This window comes from Sycon ciliatum, chromosome 12 (assembly GCF_964019385.1).
Source record: "Sycon ciliatum chromosome 12, ocSycCili1.1, whole genome shotgun sequence".
Taxonomy (NCBI): Eukaryota; Metazoa; Porifera; class Calcarea; order Leucosolenida; family Sycettidae; genus Sycon; species Sycon ciliatum.
Window position 1 is genome coordinate 19670358 of NC_088654.1, and position 23111 is coordinate 19693468.

General features: G+C 45.8%; 1 protein-coding gene across 1 annotated transcript in view; it reads right to left on the reverse strand.

Moving 5' to 3' along the window:
- The window catches only part of LOC135828877 (uncharacterized), a 197871-nt gene that overhangs the window by 120896 nt on the left and 53864 nt on the right, over window positions 1–23111 (reverse strand). The window contains exon 3 of the mRNA XM_065341309.1: window positions 13973–14335. Within this exon, the coding sequence (XP_065197381.1) occupies window positions 13973–14335 (363 nt within the window). The remainder of the gene's footprint in view (window positions 1–13972; window positions 14336–23111) is intronic.

Below are 23111 nucleotides of genomic sequence, written 5' to 3' on the forward strand. Positions count from 1 at the left end.
AAACGACGCATCCACTCAGCTTGAGGCGATCGATGCGGTCTGGTGTAAGCTCAAAGAATTCTGCTCGCAGATGCAGAACAAACGATCTTCCAACGCTGGCCTCGAGGCCAATTCTGAATCCCAGCTTTGCCGTATGCAACCAGTCCACACTGATGACTCGCATGATCGTACCCTCACTGTGCATGTTCGATTTTTTTAATTTTCCGGAAAAATCAAAACGTATGCGTGCGGACGACGCGAAACAGAGATATAAAAAAATGATGGCCTTAAATACTGTATTAAAACCCATTCAGCGCTACTGGGCCTTGCCCTGTTACTCTGCATGTAGGTGCTAAGCACATGGCCTGCTTCCCAAGACAACCAGACACAGACGAATCAAGCCAACGCTCTCTCCCTTAACGATATTTTGGCTCAGTTTCCATCTGTATTCCAAGAGGGTTTGGGAACTATCAAGGGCCATACAGCAACTATTCATTTGCAAGGTTCCCCTGCCCCAAGGAGTTTCAGCGCAAGACTTGTGCCCTATGCATTGAGATCCAAGGTCGAGGCTGAATTGACGAGATTGCAGACTGAAGGGGTAATCAAACCTGTTGACCATGCAGACTGGGCTTCCCCAATTGTCACGGGGCGTAGGAAGGACAACTCTATCCGTCTATGTACTGATTTCAAGGTTACGATAAACAAGCACATAGAACCTAACCAGCACCCGATTCCGAATCCTACCGACCTATTTTCTGAATTGTCTGGGGGACCGGTCTTCTAGATCTTAGTCAGACTTATGCTCAGTTACCTTTGGATGAACAAAGCCAATCGTATTGTGTTATCTCAACGCACAAGGGATCGTTCGCGTTTACTCGATTGCCTTTCGGTGTCAGTTCTGCTCCGTCTATTTTCCAGAAGACCATCGAACAGATCTTACGTGGCATTCCTGGTGTCGTCATCTACTTCGACGATACCTTGATTTCCGGCAAGTCACAACAAGAGCATGATGACCGTCTCCGTACCGTTCTACAGCGCTTTCAACAAGCAGGCATTCGTTTGAGCCGCGAGAAATGCGCCGTCTCTCAGCAGCAGGTTAGTTACCTTGGTTTCACTGTTAGTCAGCAAGGCATACAACCCACGAACGATAAGGTACTTGCAATCATGAATGCCCCTAGGCCAAGTGATGTTTTTGCTCAACGTTCTTTCCTGGGTCTTGTTAACTTCTTCGGGAGGTTCATCCCCAACTGCTCCACACTGCTAAGCCCTCTCAACTCTCTCATGAAGAAAGCTGCTCCATTTGTGTGGTCTAACGATTGTGAAACCGCGTTCTGCAAAGTCAAGCGGTTCCTTGCCACCACTCTGGTCATGGCTCACTACGACCCTACGATCCCACTGGTGCTGGAGTGTGACGCGTCACCTACAGGTATCGGGGCTGCCCTTGTGCATATCATGCCTGACCAATCTATCCGTCCTATTGTGTATGTGTCACGAGCACTGTCACAAGCCGAGAATCACTACAGTCAAATAGAGCGCGAAGCTCTTGCGAATGTGTTTGCTGTTCGTCGCCTCCACCAGTATCTGTATGGCCGACGATTCATCCTTCGAACGGATCATAAGCCATTGGTCAAGATCTTCGGACCGCATGAATCCCTCAGCAAGACATCTGTGTCCCATCTACAGCGCTGGGCCGTCATCTTGGCTGAGTATGATTACACGATTGAACACTTGGCTGGCAAAGATAATGTTACCCCCCCCCCCCCCATTTTGATTGTCTCTCTCGATTACCATTGCCTCTGTCTGCTTCTGAAGAACGTGCTGTTGTGCATGCAGTATCTAGCCATTATTTTGATCCATGTGAGTTAATACCCATTCAAGCTGCAGATGTTGCAAAGGCAAGCAAGCTCGATGGTGAGCTTTCCCTAAGTATGTCATATGCCCAACATGGATGGCCGTCTTCCGTCTCTGACAGGTTAGTCCCTTTCTAGAGAATCAGGCAGGATTTATCAATTGAGCATGACTGTTTGATATGGGGTGCTCGTGTTATCATCCCTGTACATTTTCGCCGTCAGTTACTGTAAGAACTGCATGTATCACACTCAGGTGTCTCTAGTATGAAAAGTGTAGCACGTTGCATCTTTTGGTGGCCTGGTTTGGATGAGGACATAGTCAAGCTAGCTTCTGATTGCGATATTTGTCAGCGCAATGCCCGCTTACCTGCTTCTGAGCCGACTCATCATTGGGCATATTCCAATTCTGCTTTTGAGAGAATCCATTTGGATTATGCTGAATATAATTCTCTGTACTACTGTTGTGTCCTACCCCAGGTGGGTTCTACTCGGACTCATCCAACTCGATCACACACACACTCGAGGCCATTACAGATTTCAGTACATCTCAAACTCCATATCCGAAAAAGACCCAGCTCACTTGCGAGCATGCGCACTACATACATATGGTCCATGTCCAGGACATGACAACTACCTTGTTCTTGTTGATGCATATTCTAAATGGATTGATGTTTTCGAGCTTGGTCATTCTGCACCAGCATCCAAGACTATTGATTTTTTCACGATTCATCAGTGTGTTTGGTATTCCTAGAGTTATCGTTACGGACAATGGTCTTTGTATTTGTATCGCACGAATTTGCTCAGTTCTGTCAAGAGAACGCTATTCAACATCACAGAATACCCCCTTATCACCCCGCCCAGCAACAGCCAGTGCAAACGTATCGTGCAAGAGCTCAAGAAATGCCTTTTAAACTCGGCCGTCCAATCGTTCTGTGTCCGTACAATTGTCTCGTTTTCTATTTTCTTACAGAAATACACCACACACTTGTACAAAACAATCCCCTTCCAATCTTTTGTTAAAGAAGGCTCCCACTACACACTTATCCCTGCTGCAACCCAGCTTTTCCTCTGCCATGCAGCAACAGCACCCTCCCTCGGCTGATCCTCGAAAGCAGTTTGACCCTACCCAGGCTGTATGGGTCCACAGCGCCAGGCCGGGCAGTAAGCCCAAGTGGTTGGAAGGTACTGTTGAGAAGCAGCTAGGCCCGATTACCTATCTCGTGTCTGTGTGTGGTATGTTGCGCCAAGTCCATATTGATCACCTTCGCGCCCGTACGCCTACCTGTCTTGCTGACACTAGCACCCCCCCCCCCCCCACTGATGATTCTGAATACTTGTTTGCCCGCTCCTACTAATCAACCTGCGTCATGTTCTCTGTCTCCATCTGCTGCTTCTGTGCCTTGTTACTGAATCGTAACCAGCTCAAACTCTAGCGCCCACAAAGCACTCACACATCTACAACAATACACTCTTTCTTGATGTTATATATGTAGGACTCAGTATAGAGTCCACGCACTATATGATGTCCAGCACCCTATATAGAGTCCATTGGTCCAAAATCCACTATACAGAGTCCAGGAGTCCACTCAGTTTTGATCAGCTTCATCCTGCCGCGCAATCCCCTATAAGGAGTACACTTTTTCTACAAGTCCCCTATTCACGGTCCAGGAGTCCAGTTTATCCAGTCACGCCGTCCTGTGTGTTGTGCCCGAAAGAGAACACATTTTCAGTTTTGCTTGCCTCGTAGCAGCGCATTCCTTTCTTCACTTCAGCCATGGCTGCCAATTCTGCTGTGCAGTTGCTGACAGTAATCTGTCTCGAGCTAACCAAGGAGGATAAGGAGACGTTCAAAATCAAATCTGGAAAGCGTCTTGTGGTTCTCTGAAGACGTTTCATCAGTGCGCGGGATGAAAGCAGAAATTGCAGAACGAGAAAAGTTCAGCACAGTTCAAATCTGACGAGTCAGGTACACTGACGCTCTCTTTCGTTCGACGCCACAAGGATCCCCTGTTTGGCTGGCCATTGCTGCCAGTAAGACGTTTGAACGGTTTCATCAGAGCGAGGGATGAAAGCAGAAAGCGGAGAAAGAGAAAAGTTCAGCACAGTTGCAATCTGACGAGTCAGATACACTGACACTCTCTTCCGTTCGACGCCACAAGGATACCCCTGTTTGACTGGACAAGAGCTGCCTGTACCACCGTGTCAAAAGGCTGTCCAACGACATGGCAGGACAATGACTGAGGTAAGGAAGCTTTTACTCGTTTCGATTGGTCTGCTGAGCTGTTCTGTCGTTATGCTTGAATTTTTTTTCCATTTTCAAGGAGCGTATCGCGTTTGTTTGATGTTGCTTGAATGAATGCCCTAAAAGTAATCAACCACTTCGTAATAGTCCTCAAGGACTGCAAGGACTTTGCATCAATCGTATATGATCGTCTAGCTATCATCAATTATTATTTTATTTCATGAGAAATGTATTTTTATCCCTGTGATAATTATGTGAACTCCACGACACTCTTCCTGTAGTATGATGTCAAATACAATGGGATCCACAAACGCAGTGCCAGTGTACTAGTAGTAGCAGGACTAGGAGGATTGCTTGTATGCCAATGACAAGAAAAAGCTTCTCAAGCTAATACTCGTATTCCCTGAAGTAACCGTTTTGATGTCACGAACATGACATTGTGTCAGTGAAACTGCCTCGTGACAACAAATCATTGCATTTCCATCTTGGGGAAGACTGACTGACAGCAACGCTGTACAGATTGTTCAAATCATCTCATTTCAATTTAGTTGCAGTGAAGTGAAACACTGTGTACACTACATGTATGTTGGTGTGTCGGTGCGTCTTGAGTGTGCACAAACGATCTTATTCCTCGTATTACTAACAGATTATTGTCCCCACCATCACCTGTTCACAGGTCTGTGAGTGGATTGATTTTCATTGAGCATCACATTCGTTGAGAACTTGGTAGTTGTGTGCTCCCATGCATCATTACGGTAATAAGCATATCCTTGTGCTATCTCTTTGTTGCAGGTGTGCTGATCTTCAGAAGCTTGCGGAACTGAGTGCTGCTGAACATTTGCATGGCCATGAGCAAGTGAAGCTTGCTATTGCACTCTCAGCATGTGCTAGTATTATGCTGACCACTGCACTATGTTACTCTCTTACACTACTACGTGTATGTAAACGTGCGTGTACCCGTCCCCGTGCGCATTCGTTTCGTATAATTATTTGTTATCCCTCTTGACTTTACATTTAAATGGCTGGACGTTTGCATGGCTGTTGGAGTTGCGTGTGTATTGTGTCTCTACTCTTTTCTTGGTGTTTTCTTGGCGTTGTATAAGTTTGTGTGTGTGTGTGTGTGTGTGTGTGTGTGTGTGTGTGTGTGTGTGTGTGTGTGTGTGTGTTGTTTTTGTGCTCCTTGGGAGCAGGTTACACTTTCTGAGCTCCGTGTTCTTGGCTTTCTCCAAAGTTTTTCTGCCTGCCCAGGGCGACTCTGGCGTAGCCAGAGTCGACCCTGGAGCACCCTCGCACACTGCCAAGGTAGTGCTGCATGATTGGAGCGCGGAATCGCGATGTAGCTTGCAGGACAATTTACTTCGATATTGTCACTGCTGCGTCGGCCGTGGTCCACCACTCGCAGTGGAGTAGCTATCCCTCGAGTGCTGTGAAGAATCCAAGCTCGAAGAATGCAGTGGTGGGAATTGCGGATTGGCTGGTGGAGTGCTGGAACAAGTCGTTGTTTCAGTGGAGTGGACGAGCGAGTGCGGAGAGGAAGGTCGCAATGGCGGAATGGTGGGAATTGAAACTTCAATCTTTCGTCGTCATGAGTGCACTGGTCAAGCGTTGCGGAAGTCTGTCGGATTTGTGAGGCATTGCCCTGCCGCTTACATCGTCAACGTGGAAGAACTGCTAGTGGAGTCCTGGTGGGATTTCGGATGCCCACACTCCTTTTGCTTGGTGGATTCTTTCGTGGACAGTGTTTTTTCGTGGCGTGAAATTTTGAATTTTTTTCTTTCCTGTTCATTTTCAGTTGTTGTCACTGTAGCTGTCAGGTTGTTGTTACAGTACTCGAACATGATTGTACAGCAGTCGTCCGTTCTGCTCCATTGTTTCATCTGTTTTGCCAGTTCTGCTAGCTGATTCTCTTTATTTGCCACTGCCCCTCATAGTGCTCATGCTTGGGTGGAGGGCGGCGTGACCCGTTTAGGGTAGCTGTATCATAGTAGTAGTAGTAGTAGTGTGTGTGTGTGTGTGTGTGCGCGCGCGCGCGCACAATAATTTGAAAACAAATAATTAATCCTGGGCTCTCCATTATTCTCTTTCGATTCTTGGGTTTTTTCTAGGTATTTTCTTGGCGTTGTGTGGGTGTGTGCATGTGTGTGTGCGTGCACAATAATATGGCACTACATGATTGAGATATTGTAATTTGCAGCGTCTGCGAAGAGACCACTTGATTTGAGGATGGTGTTTGTAGGGTTTTTCATGTAATGAAGTGGCTGCAGTGGCGCCTCAATACATATTTTTTATCTTGAGAAGTGAATGATGTAAAGGATTAAAGGGAGAGGCCGCATTCTGGTTAGTATTCACTGCTTACAGCAGATCCTATGTCTATTTTCGAACTCGATAGGGGATGCCTAATTGGCTGGTCTTTATGTTGTCCACATAAAGACCTTTTTAGTTGATTTCAAAGTTTGGACTCCATACAGTTGATTTTGGACCAATGGACTCTATATAGGGGTGAAGCCAATTGGCTGGATTCTATACAGGGAGTGATGTCCATCGAAACTTTGAGCTCACAGTTGATTTCAAGTTTGGACTCTGTACAGTGGATTTTGGACCAATGGACTCTATATAGGGGTTGGACATCATATAGGGGCTGGACGCTCTACTGAGTCCAACATATAGTTTCATACAACAATGGAGGAATAGAAGAAGAGGGAAGAGAAGGTCATAGTTACAGTACTTGAACAGTAGCCAGCAGCAGCTCACAACGCCATCAGGACCCGAAGAGAAAGAGGATGAAATGAGGAGAAACCACCGCCTTTATACCAGGGCCAGGCACTGGCGCCTAGCAACAGCCAATCAGAGAAGCTCATGTGACTACTCTATCTACTACAAAGAGTAATGAGTAATGATTACATCATGGGCATAAATGGGAAAAGACACAAAAAGGTAACACATGCAATTGTGGGATTCGAACCGGCAACAGTCATTCCAAAGGTCAAGGAATTAGCAGTAACTTCTATCAAGGCCTCACTGAGTGTCACCATGCATTATCACTACTACTACACGCCCCCCTGGTGACATAATAATAATAATAATAATAATAATAATAATAATAGGGAGGTTTCGCTCTACGGAATTACGTATGAAAATAACGTATGAACTGCACGGAATTTTCATACGTAAAAATCAGAGCTGTTGGGTTTCGCTCTACGTGATTTCTCCACGACTGCTAAACATGCGTTGTTGCTTTGGAGACGCGTTGGCTGAATGCGCCCACCGTATGCACCATGAACCGAAACCGCGTTTTCCATTATATTTTGCACGTGGTGTACGGTGTGTGTACCTTGTGTTTCGCGCGGCTTGAATATTGCCATGGACAAATGCGGAAAAAGCGAAAATTATTTCAAAAAGTCCTACGGAGGACCCAACGTAGGAAAGAGCTTTCCTACGGAAATCCGTAGAGAGATTTACGTATGAAAGTTGCCCTCGCTCCCCGGCGCTTACGACATACGGATTTTCATACGTAATTACGTAGAGCGAAACCTCCCTAATAATTCAAATGATCAGTCGGGGAAGTGAACTGCCTGAAAAGAGAAAAAAACGCCAGACCCACCAGGACTCGAACCTGGGACCCTGCTTGTCATGAGCAATGCTCTAACCACTGAGCTATGGGACCAGGCTAGCCTGGTCCCATAGCTCAGTGGTTAGAGCATTACTCATGACAAGCAGGGTCCCAGGTTCGAGTCCTGGTGGGTCTGGCGTTTTTTCTCTTTTCAGGCAGTTCACTTCCCCGACTGATCATTTGAATTTGAAGTTCTCCCAATCCTTTCCAAATAATAATAATAATAATAATAATAATGTAGAAGAGAAAAAGGACATATGGATACGAGTTAAGAGTAACTATCCATCACTGTAACATGATACTATATACAGTCAGTGCTTTGCTGCTTCGAATTGTAGTTAGACCGCTTTGTCAAGTATCGTACTGGTCTCGTCATCGTCCAGTAACAATCGACATTCTTTGTTCCGTTGGGACTGTAGCTTTTGCTCGTTTTCGTTGCGCTTGCCTTCCCCTCTTTGGTCTTTCCATAACCTTGAACCTTCCAAGTTGGAAGGCTGTCGGTTAGCGCTACGGAGATGTGTTGAAGCTAGGTGTCAGGACGTCGAATGTTTCAGTACACTGTCAGTTTTGTGCCAGTTATTGCACTTTCTGACTGTATATAGTATCATGTTACAGTGATGGATAGTTACTCTTAACTCGTATCCATATGTCCTTTTTCTCTTCTACATTTATTTATGGCTCAACATCCGAGTTTCAAATAATAATAATAATAATAATAATAATAATAATACGAAGTAGTGGTTGCGACTTCGGCGATGATTTGTAAGAAATGGTTTGCTCCCCACACCGGAGCTCGCGCTATTCCGCCGACTTCCGTCTCACCGTCCAGGAGCGACACTGACTCACGCTGCTATCTGGTGTTCACGAGGTGTTTGTCGCGCTGGAAACGGAGCGTCTCTGTAAGTTTGTCTCCCTGGTGATGTTTGTGCCTGGAGAGCACTATATAAGTGGTGCTCTTCAGGCACAATCTTCCTCAGCCTACTCAAGCTCAACTGATGAGGGGTGAATTCCCCGAAACACTGTGTATTGAGCAGGGAGTGGTGCTTTCTTGCAGGTTTGCCGAGTCGAAGGTTCGATGGACTTCTCGTGTGCTCTGGATGGCAGTCGTGAGTCAGTCAAGTGTGAAGTAAAGTCGGCGGAATAGCGCGAGCTCCGGTGTGGGGAGCAAACCATTTCTTAATAATAATAATAATAATAATAATTTGAAAGTAGGACGGAGGCAGAACATATTACAAAAAATGTATTATCTACGCATGCATCTACGCAAGAGTCACCACCAGCCAATTAGGACATGTGTCAAAGTATTGAACGTTTTCGTTCCCTTCTTGTCAAAATACTACAGGGAATGATGGAAATAAGCTAAAAGACTACAACTATAAGGAAAAGAAGTTCGAAGTCGGAGTGATATGTTTCTGAACTTCTTTTCCTTATAGTTGTAGTCTTTTAGCTTATTTCCATCATTCCCTGTAGTATTTTGACAAGAAGGGAACGAAAAAGTTCAATACTTTGACACATGTCCTAATTGGCTGGTGGTGACTCTTGCGTAGATGCATGCGTAGATAATACATTTTTTGTAATAATAATAATTATTATTATTATTTTACAAGAAGTCGGAGGCGGATAATACTTTAATAACAAAGGTACGTGTTGGGTCGTAAGTATCCACGCAAACACACATCCAGTCAAAATAAGGCACTTGTCAAAGTATTCGAACGTTTTCGGTCCCTTCTCATCAAGGATTATACAGGGAATGGCTCAAGTTGGAAAGACTAAAACTTATATAGCGTAAAGATATGAGATAACAACACTCGTGACAAGGTGGAAAATTATCAAGTTCAGCACGACACAAAACTCGAAGGTAATAATAATAGTGACAAGAACATAGTGAGCAAATTAAGTTACATTGTTAACACCTCGACGAGGAGTAACACCAAACAATTGTAGCGACAACACATTTTCTTTCTGTACGCAAAGTTCAGGATCTAACTTACGGATATACAAAGCTTCTAACACAGCCAGATGCAATGCACGGAGGAGACAACACCCAACGGAGCTAAGAATCGCACTTCGTCCATCAAGCAACATCTGTCAGCCCGTACCAATTGTCGTGAGTTGTACAGTGATAATGTGTTCTCAATATTGTCACGTGGTAGATGTGCGTTGCATCTGGCTGTGTTAGAAGCTTTGTGTTAAAAGACTACAATTCGAAGCAGCAAAGCAGCACACCACCCAACTTGGGTGGGTCATAAATATCAAAGATAAGTAAAGAAATGGGAAGCTTTGCGAAAACGAATATCGTACTGGTCTCGTCATCGTCCAGTAACAATGGACATTTTTTGTTTCGTTGGGACTGTAGCTTTTGCTCGTTTTCGTTGCGCTTGCCTTCCCCTCTTTGGTATTTCCATAACCTCGAACCTTCCAAGTTGGAAGGCTGTCGGTTAGCGCTACGGAGATGTGTTGAAGCTAGGTGTCAGGACATCGAATGTCTCAGTACTCTTGTCAGTTTTGTGCCTAGTTATTGCACTTTCTGACTGTATATAGTATCCATTTACAGTGATTGAGAGTTACTCTTAACTCGTATCCATATGTCCTCTTCCTTTCCACAATAATAATAATAATAATTTGGAAAGGATTGGGAGAACTTCATATTCAAAGGATCAGTCGGGGAAGTGAACTGCCTGAAAAGAGAAAACCGCCAGACCCACCAGGACTCGAACCTGGGACCCTGCCTGTCATGAGCAATGCTCTAACCACTGAGCTATGGGACCAGGCTGAACCTAGAAGGCGCTGACAAGTTTTTCACTCCAAAGGCAGCTCACTTGGGTCTTTTTCCCTCCCCCAGGGGACCAACCACGGTCAGTTTCTGGAAACTACCAGAGGTGAAAGAAAGTGATTCAATTTGGAAAGGATTGGGAGAACTTCATATTCAAAGGATCAGTCGGGGAAGTGAACTGCCTGAAAAGAGAAAAAAACGCCAGACCCACCAGGACTCGAACCTGGGACCCTGCCTGTCATGAGCAATGCTCTAACCACTGAGCTATGGGACCAGGCTGAACCTAGAAGGCGCTGACAAGTTTTTCACTCCAAAGGCAGCTCACAACACGTGCCACACATACTGATGGCACTTGGGTCTTTTTCCCTCCCCCAGGGGACCAACCACGGTCAGTTTCAGCGCCTTCTAGGTTCAGCCTGGTCCCATAGCTCAGTGGTTAGAGCATTGCTCATGACAGGCAGGGTCCCAGGTTCGAGTCCTGGTGGGTCTGGCGTTTTTTTCTCTTTTCAGGCAGTTCACTTCCCCGACTGATCCTTTGAATATGAAGTTCTCCCAATCCTTTCCAAATTTAATCATTTTCTTTCACCTCTGGTAGTTTCCAGAAACTAGTGGTACTCAGTGGTGACGTGTTTTGATGGACGGACACTAGTGGTAGCAGACTGACTGACCGAAGCGACGGTAGCCATCAGGACCCGAAGAGAAAGAGGATGAAATGAGGAGAAACCACTCGTCAGGCGAAATTACTGGTCAGTTGGCGTCACGCATTTTTCACAAAAAATTGCGTTTCACCCGCTGGGAGAGTATGCGTGTACTCGAGTCTCATCCTGAGCACGTTTTTTCTTTCTTTTTTCAGCTCCAGTATAGCTGTATTTTTCATTGCAAAGCCGTCCTCGATTGTTGTGTTCGTTGTTCAAACGAAGTGGACATTCAATCATGAAGGCAGAGGACATAGGAGCCTGATTGGAGTTTCTCGTGGCATAGGACAGCCACACAGAGACACTTTGGGATTTTCTGAATATAAAATACCGTACGCACGATGCTGAGATCAATTTGTGCGATATCAAATTGTTTGTGATCTACCACATCGAGCAGAACGGGATCCAAACACAAGCTTACCGACAGTTAGGCTGCCGACCTGACTGGACAAATGATCCCTGGCTTCACCAGACGCCAGAAGTCGGACACCATGTCCTTTGCCGCGACGTCCATCTCCAAAAAGAACTCCATCTTCGTCGTGAAAAGGCTTGAAATACTCAATATTCAACGGAGATTCGCGGTCTCACCCTTTCTCAGATCGAATCATTTTTTTGTTGTAGCAGTTGCAGGGCAGATCCCCGCCACTACTTCAACAGAAGATGGCTCCAAAGCATGCCTGGAACAAGCCATATCGAGGTTGCAAGCCACCCCTCTCAGCACTTTTTTTGAAGAGATTCGAAATTTCAATGGTGGAAGATATACTATGAAGAGAATTTCAAAAAGTATGTTTCGCGGAGCGATCGCTCAACCTACGTCATTCAAAATTTGCAGGATGGTTCAGACGTACATGCTAGGCATGGAACCACAGAAGGTGATATCATAGCTTACACACAGAGTCACACACACAGCAGATTCGTGTGCACAGATACTAAATTAGTGGACGTCTTCATCTTCTTCCCGCTGATCTCAAATGTACTATGACGTGCTATTTCGCCTGACGGCCTTCATACCAGGGCCAGGCACTGGCGCCTAGCAACAGCCAATCAGAGAAGCTCATGTGACTACAAAGAGTAATGAGTAATGATTACATCATTGGCATAAATGTTAAAAGACACAAAAAGGTAACACATGTAATTGTGGGATTCGAACTGGCCCATCTTGGCCCATCTTGGCCAAGCTTGCACAAATTAGGCTTATACAGACTGGCCGTTAATGTTCTAGGTTTAATGTACTGCTGTTATTTGTTATCACTTTGTCCTTCCTTCTTTCTTTCTCTTCTTTGTTCATTTTTCAGTTGCAAGTTTAGTGTTAGTACACGCATTCCTTATTGCTTTCGCTTTCATTGTTAAAATTCACACTTGCAAATTTCAATGCTGTTGTTCTTAGTGTTATTTCTTTAACTTAGATTTTCTATAATAGTTCAATTTTGTTTTCAGTGTTCTTTAGTACAACAAAGATTCCTGACGAGTGTTGTACGAAAACTTGTTTGAATCCTTATTTTCTCTACACCATTTCTTCACATTTTCATCGTTTTATTGCACATTGTCTCCACAGTTTTATATTTCATGAATAAAGTGTACACAAATGTCGATCCAGCTTGTATTACTGATTGCGGTTATCAAATTGCTGTCTCCTCGCCGTTTGTTCAAATTTATTATTACTTGGTCCGCGTCAGCGATATTGTCGCTTATCTTTCAGCTTTGTTTATATGTTGCCAATGCTTACTTGGCAGCCCATTTCATCCCAATTTTGGTTAGCAAGTTAGTAGTTTGCTAGTACCTGAAAGGTCTAGCTAGAGTTCGAGTGGATTTCGAGAGCGACAGGTGGGTGATTCTGATTGATACAGCGCCGCATCAAAATAGATTATCTTGTTACGCTGTGCAGGCAAGAGCAGCGCAAGCCACAAGAAAGTAATCGGTAGAACTCGGAATCAGCTCTATTTTGCTGAATGGCCGAGATCGCTCACCTCAGGGATCGCTCATCAAGCTGAGATCGCAGCTCCCTTACCTCCAGCTCAACGCTCGGAGTATCCAGCGCGTCGTGGAGATTTGCAAGTACTGTACGCGTCGTCGGCGTTCAAAATAAAATTTTGCAAAGAACGGCGTCTGATTTGAACCACACAGGCTGTAGTGCTGCCCACGCAAAGTCCTATAGAGAAGGCGACCGTCACGATCGATTTCTCTTTAGAAAATAGCCAGGCAGCGGAGAGGAAGAGAGATGAGCTTGCAAAAGCAAGAGAGTCGATCCCGAGCAAAAATATTTGTCGCCAGCGCCGAAAGCAGCGACGAGGAGGACTGAAAAAAGTAGAAACCCTTCCTTGGACAATAAATTCCTCGCAGCTAGTTGTCATTCTATACCTTACCGTCCATCGTACCAAGTTTTATCACTTCAAGTGCACGCGTTCATGTCCAAAGTCTAAGTTCAAATTGTCGAAAAATAAGCGACAATATTGCTGACGCGGACCAAGTATTATTATTATTTTTTCTTAATTAAGGGGGAAGGATTGTTATAGATTGCATTCACTTTGTATTGCCGTCGTTGCATGCTGCTCTCTCGCTGCCTCTTCGTACAATCTTTTCTCCTTTCGCTTCGTACAATATTCTCTATTCGCGCATGTCTGCAGTATTTCTCATCATGGCTGCTGGCCCTTACCTGGTTGCTCTGGGCATGCTCGAGTCATTTCTCTTGCTTACCTTCGTAATGATAACTACCAACAATAATTACTCCTCGTGTTGCTTGTGACTGTCGTGTGCCACAAGCACAAGCACAAGCATGCAGTAACTAAGTGTAAGTAACAACAGTCATCCTTCTAGATAACTCACGTGCAGGCTTTGTTGTTCCAGTAATAGGTCCAGGCCACTTCGGAGACTTTACAGGCATAGCCAATGTATTCTGTACATTGATGTTGCTGAATGAATATTCTGCATCCTCCTCCAGTGTCCCTGCTGTACCACTCTGTCCATGTGAAATGGTCACTGTATGAGCCATGCCCTTGGTTGCAGTGTTCATCCTTGTTGACATGACACATAACTCGTGTGAACTAGAAGCCTGTAAAATTCCAGAAATTTTGGATAGTACGGGAGTATAGCAAACTTTGCCAAGGTTATAATCACCGGTATTCACTGTGATTGTCAAATTGATCAATTTATTGCCTCCTGCTGTTGTCAGACTTGGCGTAGGAGGCGCTGTTCACAGCAGAATGCATAAAACACCCGTATCAAGTTGTAAGTGCACATGCACAAGCGCACAAACGCACACACATACAAAAGCACCCACACAGTATACGTATCTATTATTGCACAGGTACAGATTATGAGGGCAATACTAGATTTATCATGACATAGCATACCTAAACTGATTATTTATCATGACATAGCATACCTAAACTGATTATTTATCATGACATAGCATACCTAAACTGTTTTTGAAAGGAATACTATTGTTATAATACGCATAAAAAGGACACACTCCAGGCTCTTTACGAACATCTTGAAAGTTTTTGGTTTCACAAGTATACTTTCAAGCCTTCTCTTCAGGTGAAATACAGGCAAGGGAAAAGGAACAGGAACAGTGGATGAAGTGCAGTAAGGAGGTGGTAAAACAGTGCAAAGAAGAAGATAGCTAAAGTAAACAGCGAAAATGCGTGACCTATACACATAGCAATAATGACACAAAGGTGCAAGTGCGAGAAAAAAAGAATAAGAAAACTCAATAAGCGTGACATGTAGTGCGACAACAAGAGACAACCACTGGACATAACTAACGAGGTTTTGATGACCTACCTTACAGCCTAAGTGTGAATTTAATTCCCGTAGCTATGCAGAAGACATTACTTCAGTAACGTCTGGCGCTAGCCAGGGTCCACACAGCTTTAATTTGGTGTTTGTTTGTTTGTGGCGGACGGACCTCCATCTGGCGCTATCCCGTATCTGTCCCGTACCGTACCATCAAAGACAGCTGGCCACAAACAGCTGGCCACAATATTCAACGCATATTGAAATAGGGTTTTCAAATGCAAGATCACAACGTGAAGCAACTTGGAAGAATGAGTATGCATGCGAAGTGTATCGGGTAATGCATGTAGGGCGGTTGTGTGGGTTCGAATCCCAGGTTATGCAAAAAAATGGAGAATTGAAAAAATTATAACATCCTATGTTTTTTGGCCTAGGCCATCAAGGCGGTAGACGGTGTCGTAGTACCGTCGACCGTACCTGTCCCATGCCGTACCGTACCATCAAAGACGGCTGGCCACAACAAACAGCTGGCCACAATATTCAAATCAGGCTTTCAAATGCTAGATCATAACGTGAAGCAACTTGGAAGAATTATTCTCTGCCATCCTGGGTGCCTAAATTGTTGACCCCTGACGCTGCGCTCGCGGAGTATTTGTAGATTTGACTTTATCGGATTTGGAATTTGTGGTGCCTCTCGCCGCCCGCTCACCCTAGCCACACCTGGAGCTGCTGCCGCCGCCGCCATCCGTCGTCATGCTGTTTCCGCTCATCAGCCTGCCAGCCAACACTGGTTTTCGCCGCAGTCCGTTCCTGCGTGCACCGCATTCTGGCTGCCTGTCAATCACCGGCTGTTGACATTAAACTTGAGCCTCAACATCCGCACTTCACCGCCTGGATTCGGAGCTGCTGTGGAGCAACCACCCATGCATTACCCGATACACTTCGCATTCCGCTGAGAGGTCAGGGACCATGTTCAATTGGGACCAGGAGAGAGCCATCTCCGGCAGCTATGGATCTGGAAGCCACGAGTAGAGCGGCAGCACCAACCACAGCATGGAGCTTGAGATGACGTCGTGGGGAGCGTCTCTGGGATGGGGCACTTTTAGACCGCCAAACTTCCGGCACTGCAAAAACCAGCAATGGCAGGCAGAACATTGTCGGCTATCTCTCTATTCCGATACAGGTTTGCAGCGCTCACCCAGGCATTCGTGATGAGGCAAACCACTCCTATAGAAGAGTGAACCATACAAGGCACCCGCAAAGGCACACAAACAGGTTTGGGCGGGGGAAGAACATTGTAAGCGGCCCGCCATTCCCGTCTATCCTCGACCAAGTCGTACCATTTGTCGATGCCCAACACTGCCAGATCCTTCTGCGCAGCATCCCACCACATTTTCCTCGCACCGTACATCGGTCGGAAAGGATGTATGGTGCCAGACAGTAGCTGACGCGGGGCTCGCTCTTCATGCTCTTCATGCATTCGCACAATATGCCCAAGCCACTCCATGCGGCGCGATGTCAGCAGGCTAGAGATGTCACTTGGTGGACGTGGATTCCATCACGCCAGAACATCAACTCTGGTCAGTTGTTCGTCCCAGACAGTCCGCTGGCTGATACCCATTACGGAACGGATGCAACGCAGATGAAAAGAGCACATTGCATTAAGGCCGGGCTTCAACGGCACCCAGCACTCAGCACAGTACAGAAGCAGAGACAACACGCATGCTTCGTACACAAGCCGCTTCATTGCAAGGGAAAGGTTGCCGTCATGGAAAACCGGCTGGCCCAGGGCTCCAAATGCACGTGATGCGCCGACAATGCGCGAGCTGATATCCGGCCAAAACTGGTCACGTGGGTCTCCCCGGGAAGATGACTCAATTGGCTATTGAACCGCCCAATGGCCGACACCCCCTGAAGTCCCCAAAACTCTGGGTGGACTTGAAAATGATCCCACTATTGCAGTTACCCCTGGCCCCAGTGAAGGTAATACTTGCTACTAGTGTGGGTTGCTAAATCAGAGTGGATTTGATCAGTGGTGGGTTTGGGGGGGGGGGGGGGGGTGCGCCGGGGGCGCCCCCCCCCCCCCTCAAAGGTTTTGACCTAGGTTTCGAAAAATATAAGGCAGGGCTGGGGGCGTGCGCACGTGGCCTGAAACGATCGTCCAAAAGGGGTTGCAGTCCGCTCCCGGCCCGTATGGCTGTGGATGCACAGGTAGTAAACTAGATCACTTAGAGTGCTGATTCACTACAACCGCCAGGAGTCATGGCCGGAAACGGAGCTGATACGGAGCCCTGGCGACAGCTCTCGTCTTCGACACTGAAGAAGAACACTGTTGCATTCCCCTCGCAAGCCCAGGTAAGCGTGGGGGCCTACATAAAGCTCCAAGAAGAGCAAGGTATCACCGGCATCATTTTGATGCAGACAACAAGCAGGGGTCAATGTAGACTTACCGTTGAGTCATATGAAAAAGCCAAATTGTTGGTGCTCAATGGCTTCGATTGCAAGGGCGAACGAGTTTCACCATGCTTTGTTTCCGCACCAACAACACAGCTACACATCCATGATGCTTCGATCTGGATCTCAGACGGTGTGTTCAAAGCTGCTCTCTCACCGTACAGAAAGCTTATCGGTGAGATACAACACGGCACCCAAAGAGCAACTGGTGTGCGATTCGCCACGTTCGAACTAAAACCAGGCAGTTCGATCCCGTCGTATCTGCGTGCTGCAGAAGGTTCCCACGAGCTCCGCATCATCTACGACGGCCAGGCAGGCACGTGCAAGCTATGTGGCCAGATAGGTCACATCGTACGTACCTGCCAAAAACCGTCGCAGTGCACACACCTCCACGCATGCCGGCAGAGAAGGCAGCGGCACTAGCACTGGCAGCACAGAGAGGAACAGTGCTAGCAGAGATGAAGCTGACTCTCACCATACCGATTCGGCACCAAAAGAGGTCCTGAGTTTGACCAACGCCAGCGCCGTATCCGAAACGGCCTCCGACTGTGCCAACAGCACGCCGAAAGCAGACCTGCTCCCCCAGCTTACACCCAAACGATTCAGTCAACGACCAGTACGACTTACATCACCCATGTCGGCAACAAGCACAACCGTGCACCCCGGAACGCCGCCAGGCAGCACAGGTACAGGTCAGCACAGGTACAGGTACGACAACATCCAACTCACCGCACACCGACACAACTACTCCTACTACCACAACATGCAATCACCCAGATTCGGCGCGTGCTGAAGACCTCCTCTCCTCACTGGTGACTAACACAGACATGTGTAAACAGCCAGCAAACCCCTGGATTACCTCCGGACGATGCAGGAGCACCAGTCCCAGTGCGGAATCCTCATTCATGACGCATTATCATATCCGAGAGCAATTGTCAGTAGAACAAGGCTGCATTATCTGGGGCATGCGTGTTGTCATTCCACTTGCCTTCCGCACCAGTCTGTTGCAAGAATTACACACTGATCATCCAGGCGTTTCTAGGATGAAAGCAGCAGCCAGGTCGTTCTTTTGGTGGATGCACCTTGACAGTAACATAGTCACTTTAGCAGCCAGTTGCCAATTGTGTCAACAGCAGAGTCGCATGCCTGACAAAGCACCCATTCATCATTGGCTTTATCCTAATCGAGCATTTGAGGGAGATCACATTGACTCTGCGTAATATGCAGGACAGCAGTTCTTGTTGATTGTAGACGCTTTCTCCAAGTGGGCTGATATCTTTGTTCTTGGTAAATCTGCAACAACCGAGGAAACACTATCCTGCTTGCATCGATTTGTCAGCTATGTGGGCATACCGCTCATGATGGTATCGGACAATGGTCTTCAATTCACCTCCTCCCTCTTTGCAGTGTTCTGCGAAAAGAACGGTATCCGGTGTAAGAAGACGCCACCATATCATCCAGCGTTGAACGGTCAGGTAGAACAACTTGTTCAAGAAATGAAGAAGTAGTTGCGCAAGTCATCCGATCCTATTCCTGACGTCATCTCCAAGTTTCTGTTAAGGTACAGGAATACGCCTCACTCAACTTCCCAAGTCACTCCTGCTAGCATCATAATGAAGTGTGTGCCCGTGACTCGGTTTTCGTTTCTATTTCCCACCGGTACATGCAGAGTAAGCAAGAATCCGGCACTGCTGTTGTAGTAAGTTATTTTGTGTACGTCGTGTGTACGTCATGTTGGTGCATGTGCATGTTGCTGTGGTGTGAAAAGCAGTCTTCGTATCGAGTTCGTCATGTCTAGTTGTGTTTCCGTAGTCATCTTGTAATAAACAGTCTTTCAAAAGTAGTTATCATCGTCCCTTTGTATAAGTGTGGAGATGGCACGGGACTGGGAGCAGTTAGAGAAAAGGCAGTTACAACACTGCTACCAGGGCATTCACTCCTGGCGACAGCATATGGGCTCACAACATGAGGTCACGGAAGTGGACACCTGCTTCTGCTATTACGCGTCTGAAACCGCTACTAGAATCAAGTCAGCCAGTGACACCAGTGCAGTCACAACCCGCTACTACAACACCGAGTACTTCTCCGCAGCAGTTGGACAGTACTACGGCGGTAGTACCAGCTCAACCATGCCGTTTGGTAAGTATCTCTAAGCCTACAACCAGACTAATTGCAGATCACGCTTTTGGCTCAAAAGAACTGAACCTAGCTATATGCACCTTTTTCTTTTTTGGGGGGGGGGGGAGGAATGTTATAATGTATGTGCACGGTCATATTACAATAATAAAATAACGTATGTCACGAAACAAGCCTACCTTTAGTTACTCCGGCTTTTTAGAGTAACAGGCTTCTCCAGTCTCATAACATACTTCTCCAGTCTCATAACACTGATACTGCTCCACGTTTATATGATGTTCTCTCTGCATTTTCGTTTTCGTAGAAAAAGCTTCCCTCCGAATATATTTTTCATGTTGCCTGCATTTCTCTTTTGTAAAACTGAAAGTAGCACATGCGCTCTCGTGTCCGCATCCGCATCATTTATGTACAGCAGCTCTAAAACTCCCAGCTTGCTTTTAGCGTATATTCAGAATTATGTTCTTCGCATGCGCTATACGATAATAATGCACCATGTTGTAACAAGCTGCTGATGTGGCTAAATTCCCCGCTCTCGCCTAAGTGTTGGCATTCACTTCACCACCGAGCTTCGAGCTCTAATGCCTTCCATTATTAATGCGATTAATAGTATAAGTGAAGCGGACATTACGAAATTATGAATGAGAATACATGTATCAAAATTGATGTTCCTAATCGATTTTCTTGAGACTATCATCAGGGAAAAATCGTCCCACAATAGAGGCTATACGGAGAAACAAACTACTTATAGGTCTATAGGATAGTGGGAAGTATACAAGGTGAGGTGTGAAAAATAAAAATAAAAAATCGATTAGGAACATCAATTTTGATACATGTATTCTCATTCATCATTTCGTAATGTCCGCTTCACTTATACTATTAATCGCATTAATAAAGTTATTGTCTCCTCGTCGCCTTTTCATTTGCCTTCCATTATGGTAAAATATTCACTGGTTGAGGGAAAACCAGTAGTAATCTGTCTTATCCCAACCATTTATGTCGGTTCTGAGTGAATCCGGTATCGACAGGGCAATGAGCAAGATATAATAATCAGCAGTGAGTAAATTTCTTGTTTGAAAACAGGTTATGAGGGAATGTTACAAATCATAGCAGGGAGGGCATTGTAGTATTCTACAGACTTTTACAATTGGGTGTCTTTACAGCGGTCGGTTCAGGTGGTTGGGAGGTGCCAAGTGCGTGTGTGTTGAAGGCTATACTGGGGCGTAACTTGAGCGGGGTGTTGAGCATGCGTATATGTTTTGGGGCATATTGGTATTTTATGGAGTTGGCAAGAAGGGTGAGCTTTACTTTGCAGCGAGAGAACATTGTCAGCCATTTGAGCAGATGGAGCAGTGCTTAATGATTCAGAGGAGTGAAGAGGGGGAGACGGAGGCAAATTCTGGCCGCATTGCGGTGTATTCGCTCAAGGCGGTCAAGGACTGTGATTGAGAGCGGGGTTACAGCAATGTATGCATATTCAATAATAGGCAGGATACATTTTTTTTGTAAATGAGAGAGAGAGTGATTTAGTGTGTAGAGTTCATTTCAGCCTGAAGAGAATATTAAATGATTTTACAGCATTCTTCAGCACAAAGTCAAGGTGGGCTGTCCATCTTAGGTCGTGCTGAAAGATGATGCCGAGGTGGCCATGTTGCGGGACATTTCTGAGATGTTCGTTTTTGAGCTCTATGCTTGGGAGATGGTGGGGGGGGGGGGGGATTTCCGTTGTAGAAGGTGAGGACTACCGTTTTTGCAGTGTTGATTAGGAGGCGCCAGCGCTCTAACCAACCAGCGGCGGTGGCACAATGCTCTATAGTGCGCGGCAGTGTGCGGCATAGTGCGCGGGAGAGCTGCTGGAACAGACAAGGGCTGTGTCGTCGGTAAACTGGCTGCACAAGCCACAAACCATCATGGTACAAACGCTGGAAAAACGCACAGAGATGCACGTAGCGATGGCATTGGAGGCAGGGCAAGAGCAGTGATGTTAATCTAATTTGCACTTAAAGTTGACTCCTCGAAGTAGTTTAGATTGTGTACAGTGGATTTTGGACCAATGTACTCTATATAGAGGATGGACATCATATAGGGAATGGACATCATAATAATAAATATTATAGGGAATGGACATCATAATAGGGAATGGACATCATAATTATAGGGAGTGGACATCATATAGGGAATTGACATCATATAGGGAATGGACATCATATAGGGAATGGACATCATAACAGGGAATGGACACTCTACTGAGTCCAACATATACTGTAAACCGGGAAACTTTCGCGAGCGGATAATTTTCGCGAGTTTCGCGATCACCGCCAAAACGCGAATTCGAATCACCGGGAACTGAAGAATTTGAAAGGAAGTAGTGCATAGCGTATACTACATTGATCAGTACTACAGTCATGGTCAGTGTACATGATTGCCTGTAGCTGTGTGCATGCCTTTGTCTATGTGACTGTACTATCATGTACATGACTGTCTGTAGCTGTGTGCATGCCTTGTCTATGTGACTGTACAGTGGATATCGGTTATAAAGTCATCGGACATAGTGATAAACCGGCTATATTGATACAAAATGAAAATATCAAAAGCAAAACCAGAAAAAGCCAGTCAAATTATCATTATAACCAATATATCGTAGTATTGTTGTAGTACGTTATTTTGTGTACGTCGTGTGTACGTCATGTTGGTGCATGCGCGTGTTGCTGTGGTGTGAAAAGCTGTCTTCGTCTTGAGTTCATCATGTCTTCGTCTTCAGTTCGTCATGTATAGTTGTGGTTCCGTCGTCTTGTCACAAATATAGTCTTCTAAATGTAGTTATCGTCGTCCATTTGTACAAGTGTGGAGATGGCACGGGACTGGGAGCAGGAAGAGAAAGCGAGTTACAACAGTATAAATTGGCTATAAGGATACAGAATCACCATTCAAACCACCTCTTTGTGCAGAAAAATTATCGTCTATAGTGATAGCAACCCACGAGTGTGAGGCATTGATGTCTCGACTTGGAGCCACATGTGTGTTGTCATAGTGTATTCTGGTCTGATGCTTCCTGGATGATGCCTTTAGGCCAAGAAGTTCTTCACTCTAGACTGGAGAAGGTGCAGTAGTATCCATCACGTATCAGTTTGCTACATTAGCGCGATCGAGTACCCACACATGTATAATGTGTATGTATGACACGCGGCGCAGTTGAAAATCGCCTGTAGTGATATACCGGTTATAGTGATAAAATGTGAAAAATCAGAAGGGTACGTTATAACCAATATCTACCATGTACATGACTGTCTGTAGCTGTGTGCATACCTTGTCTATGTGACTGTACTATCATGTACATGAACATGATTGTCTGTAGCTGTGTGCATACCTTGTCTATGTGACTGCACTATCATGTACATGATTGTCTGTAGCTGTGTGCATACCTTGTCTATGTGACTGTACTATCATGTACATGACTGTGCTGAGCTATTTCGCGGAAGGTGCGCGCCGAACTAGCTGTTCGTTCAGATCCGTCAGATGACTTTTGTTGTTTGCTAGTTAAATCTGAAATTATCGTGGACAATCTTTCGTAACTTTGCCACTTCTTTGCCTGAGCTGGAGCTGCTCGTTTGTGCTTTTACTGTTGTTGTAAATTGTCAAA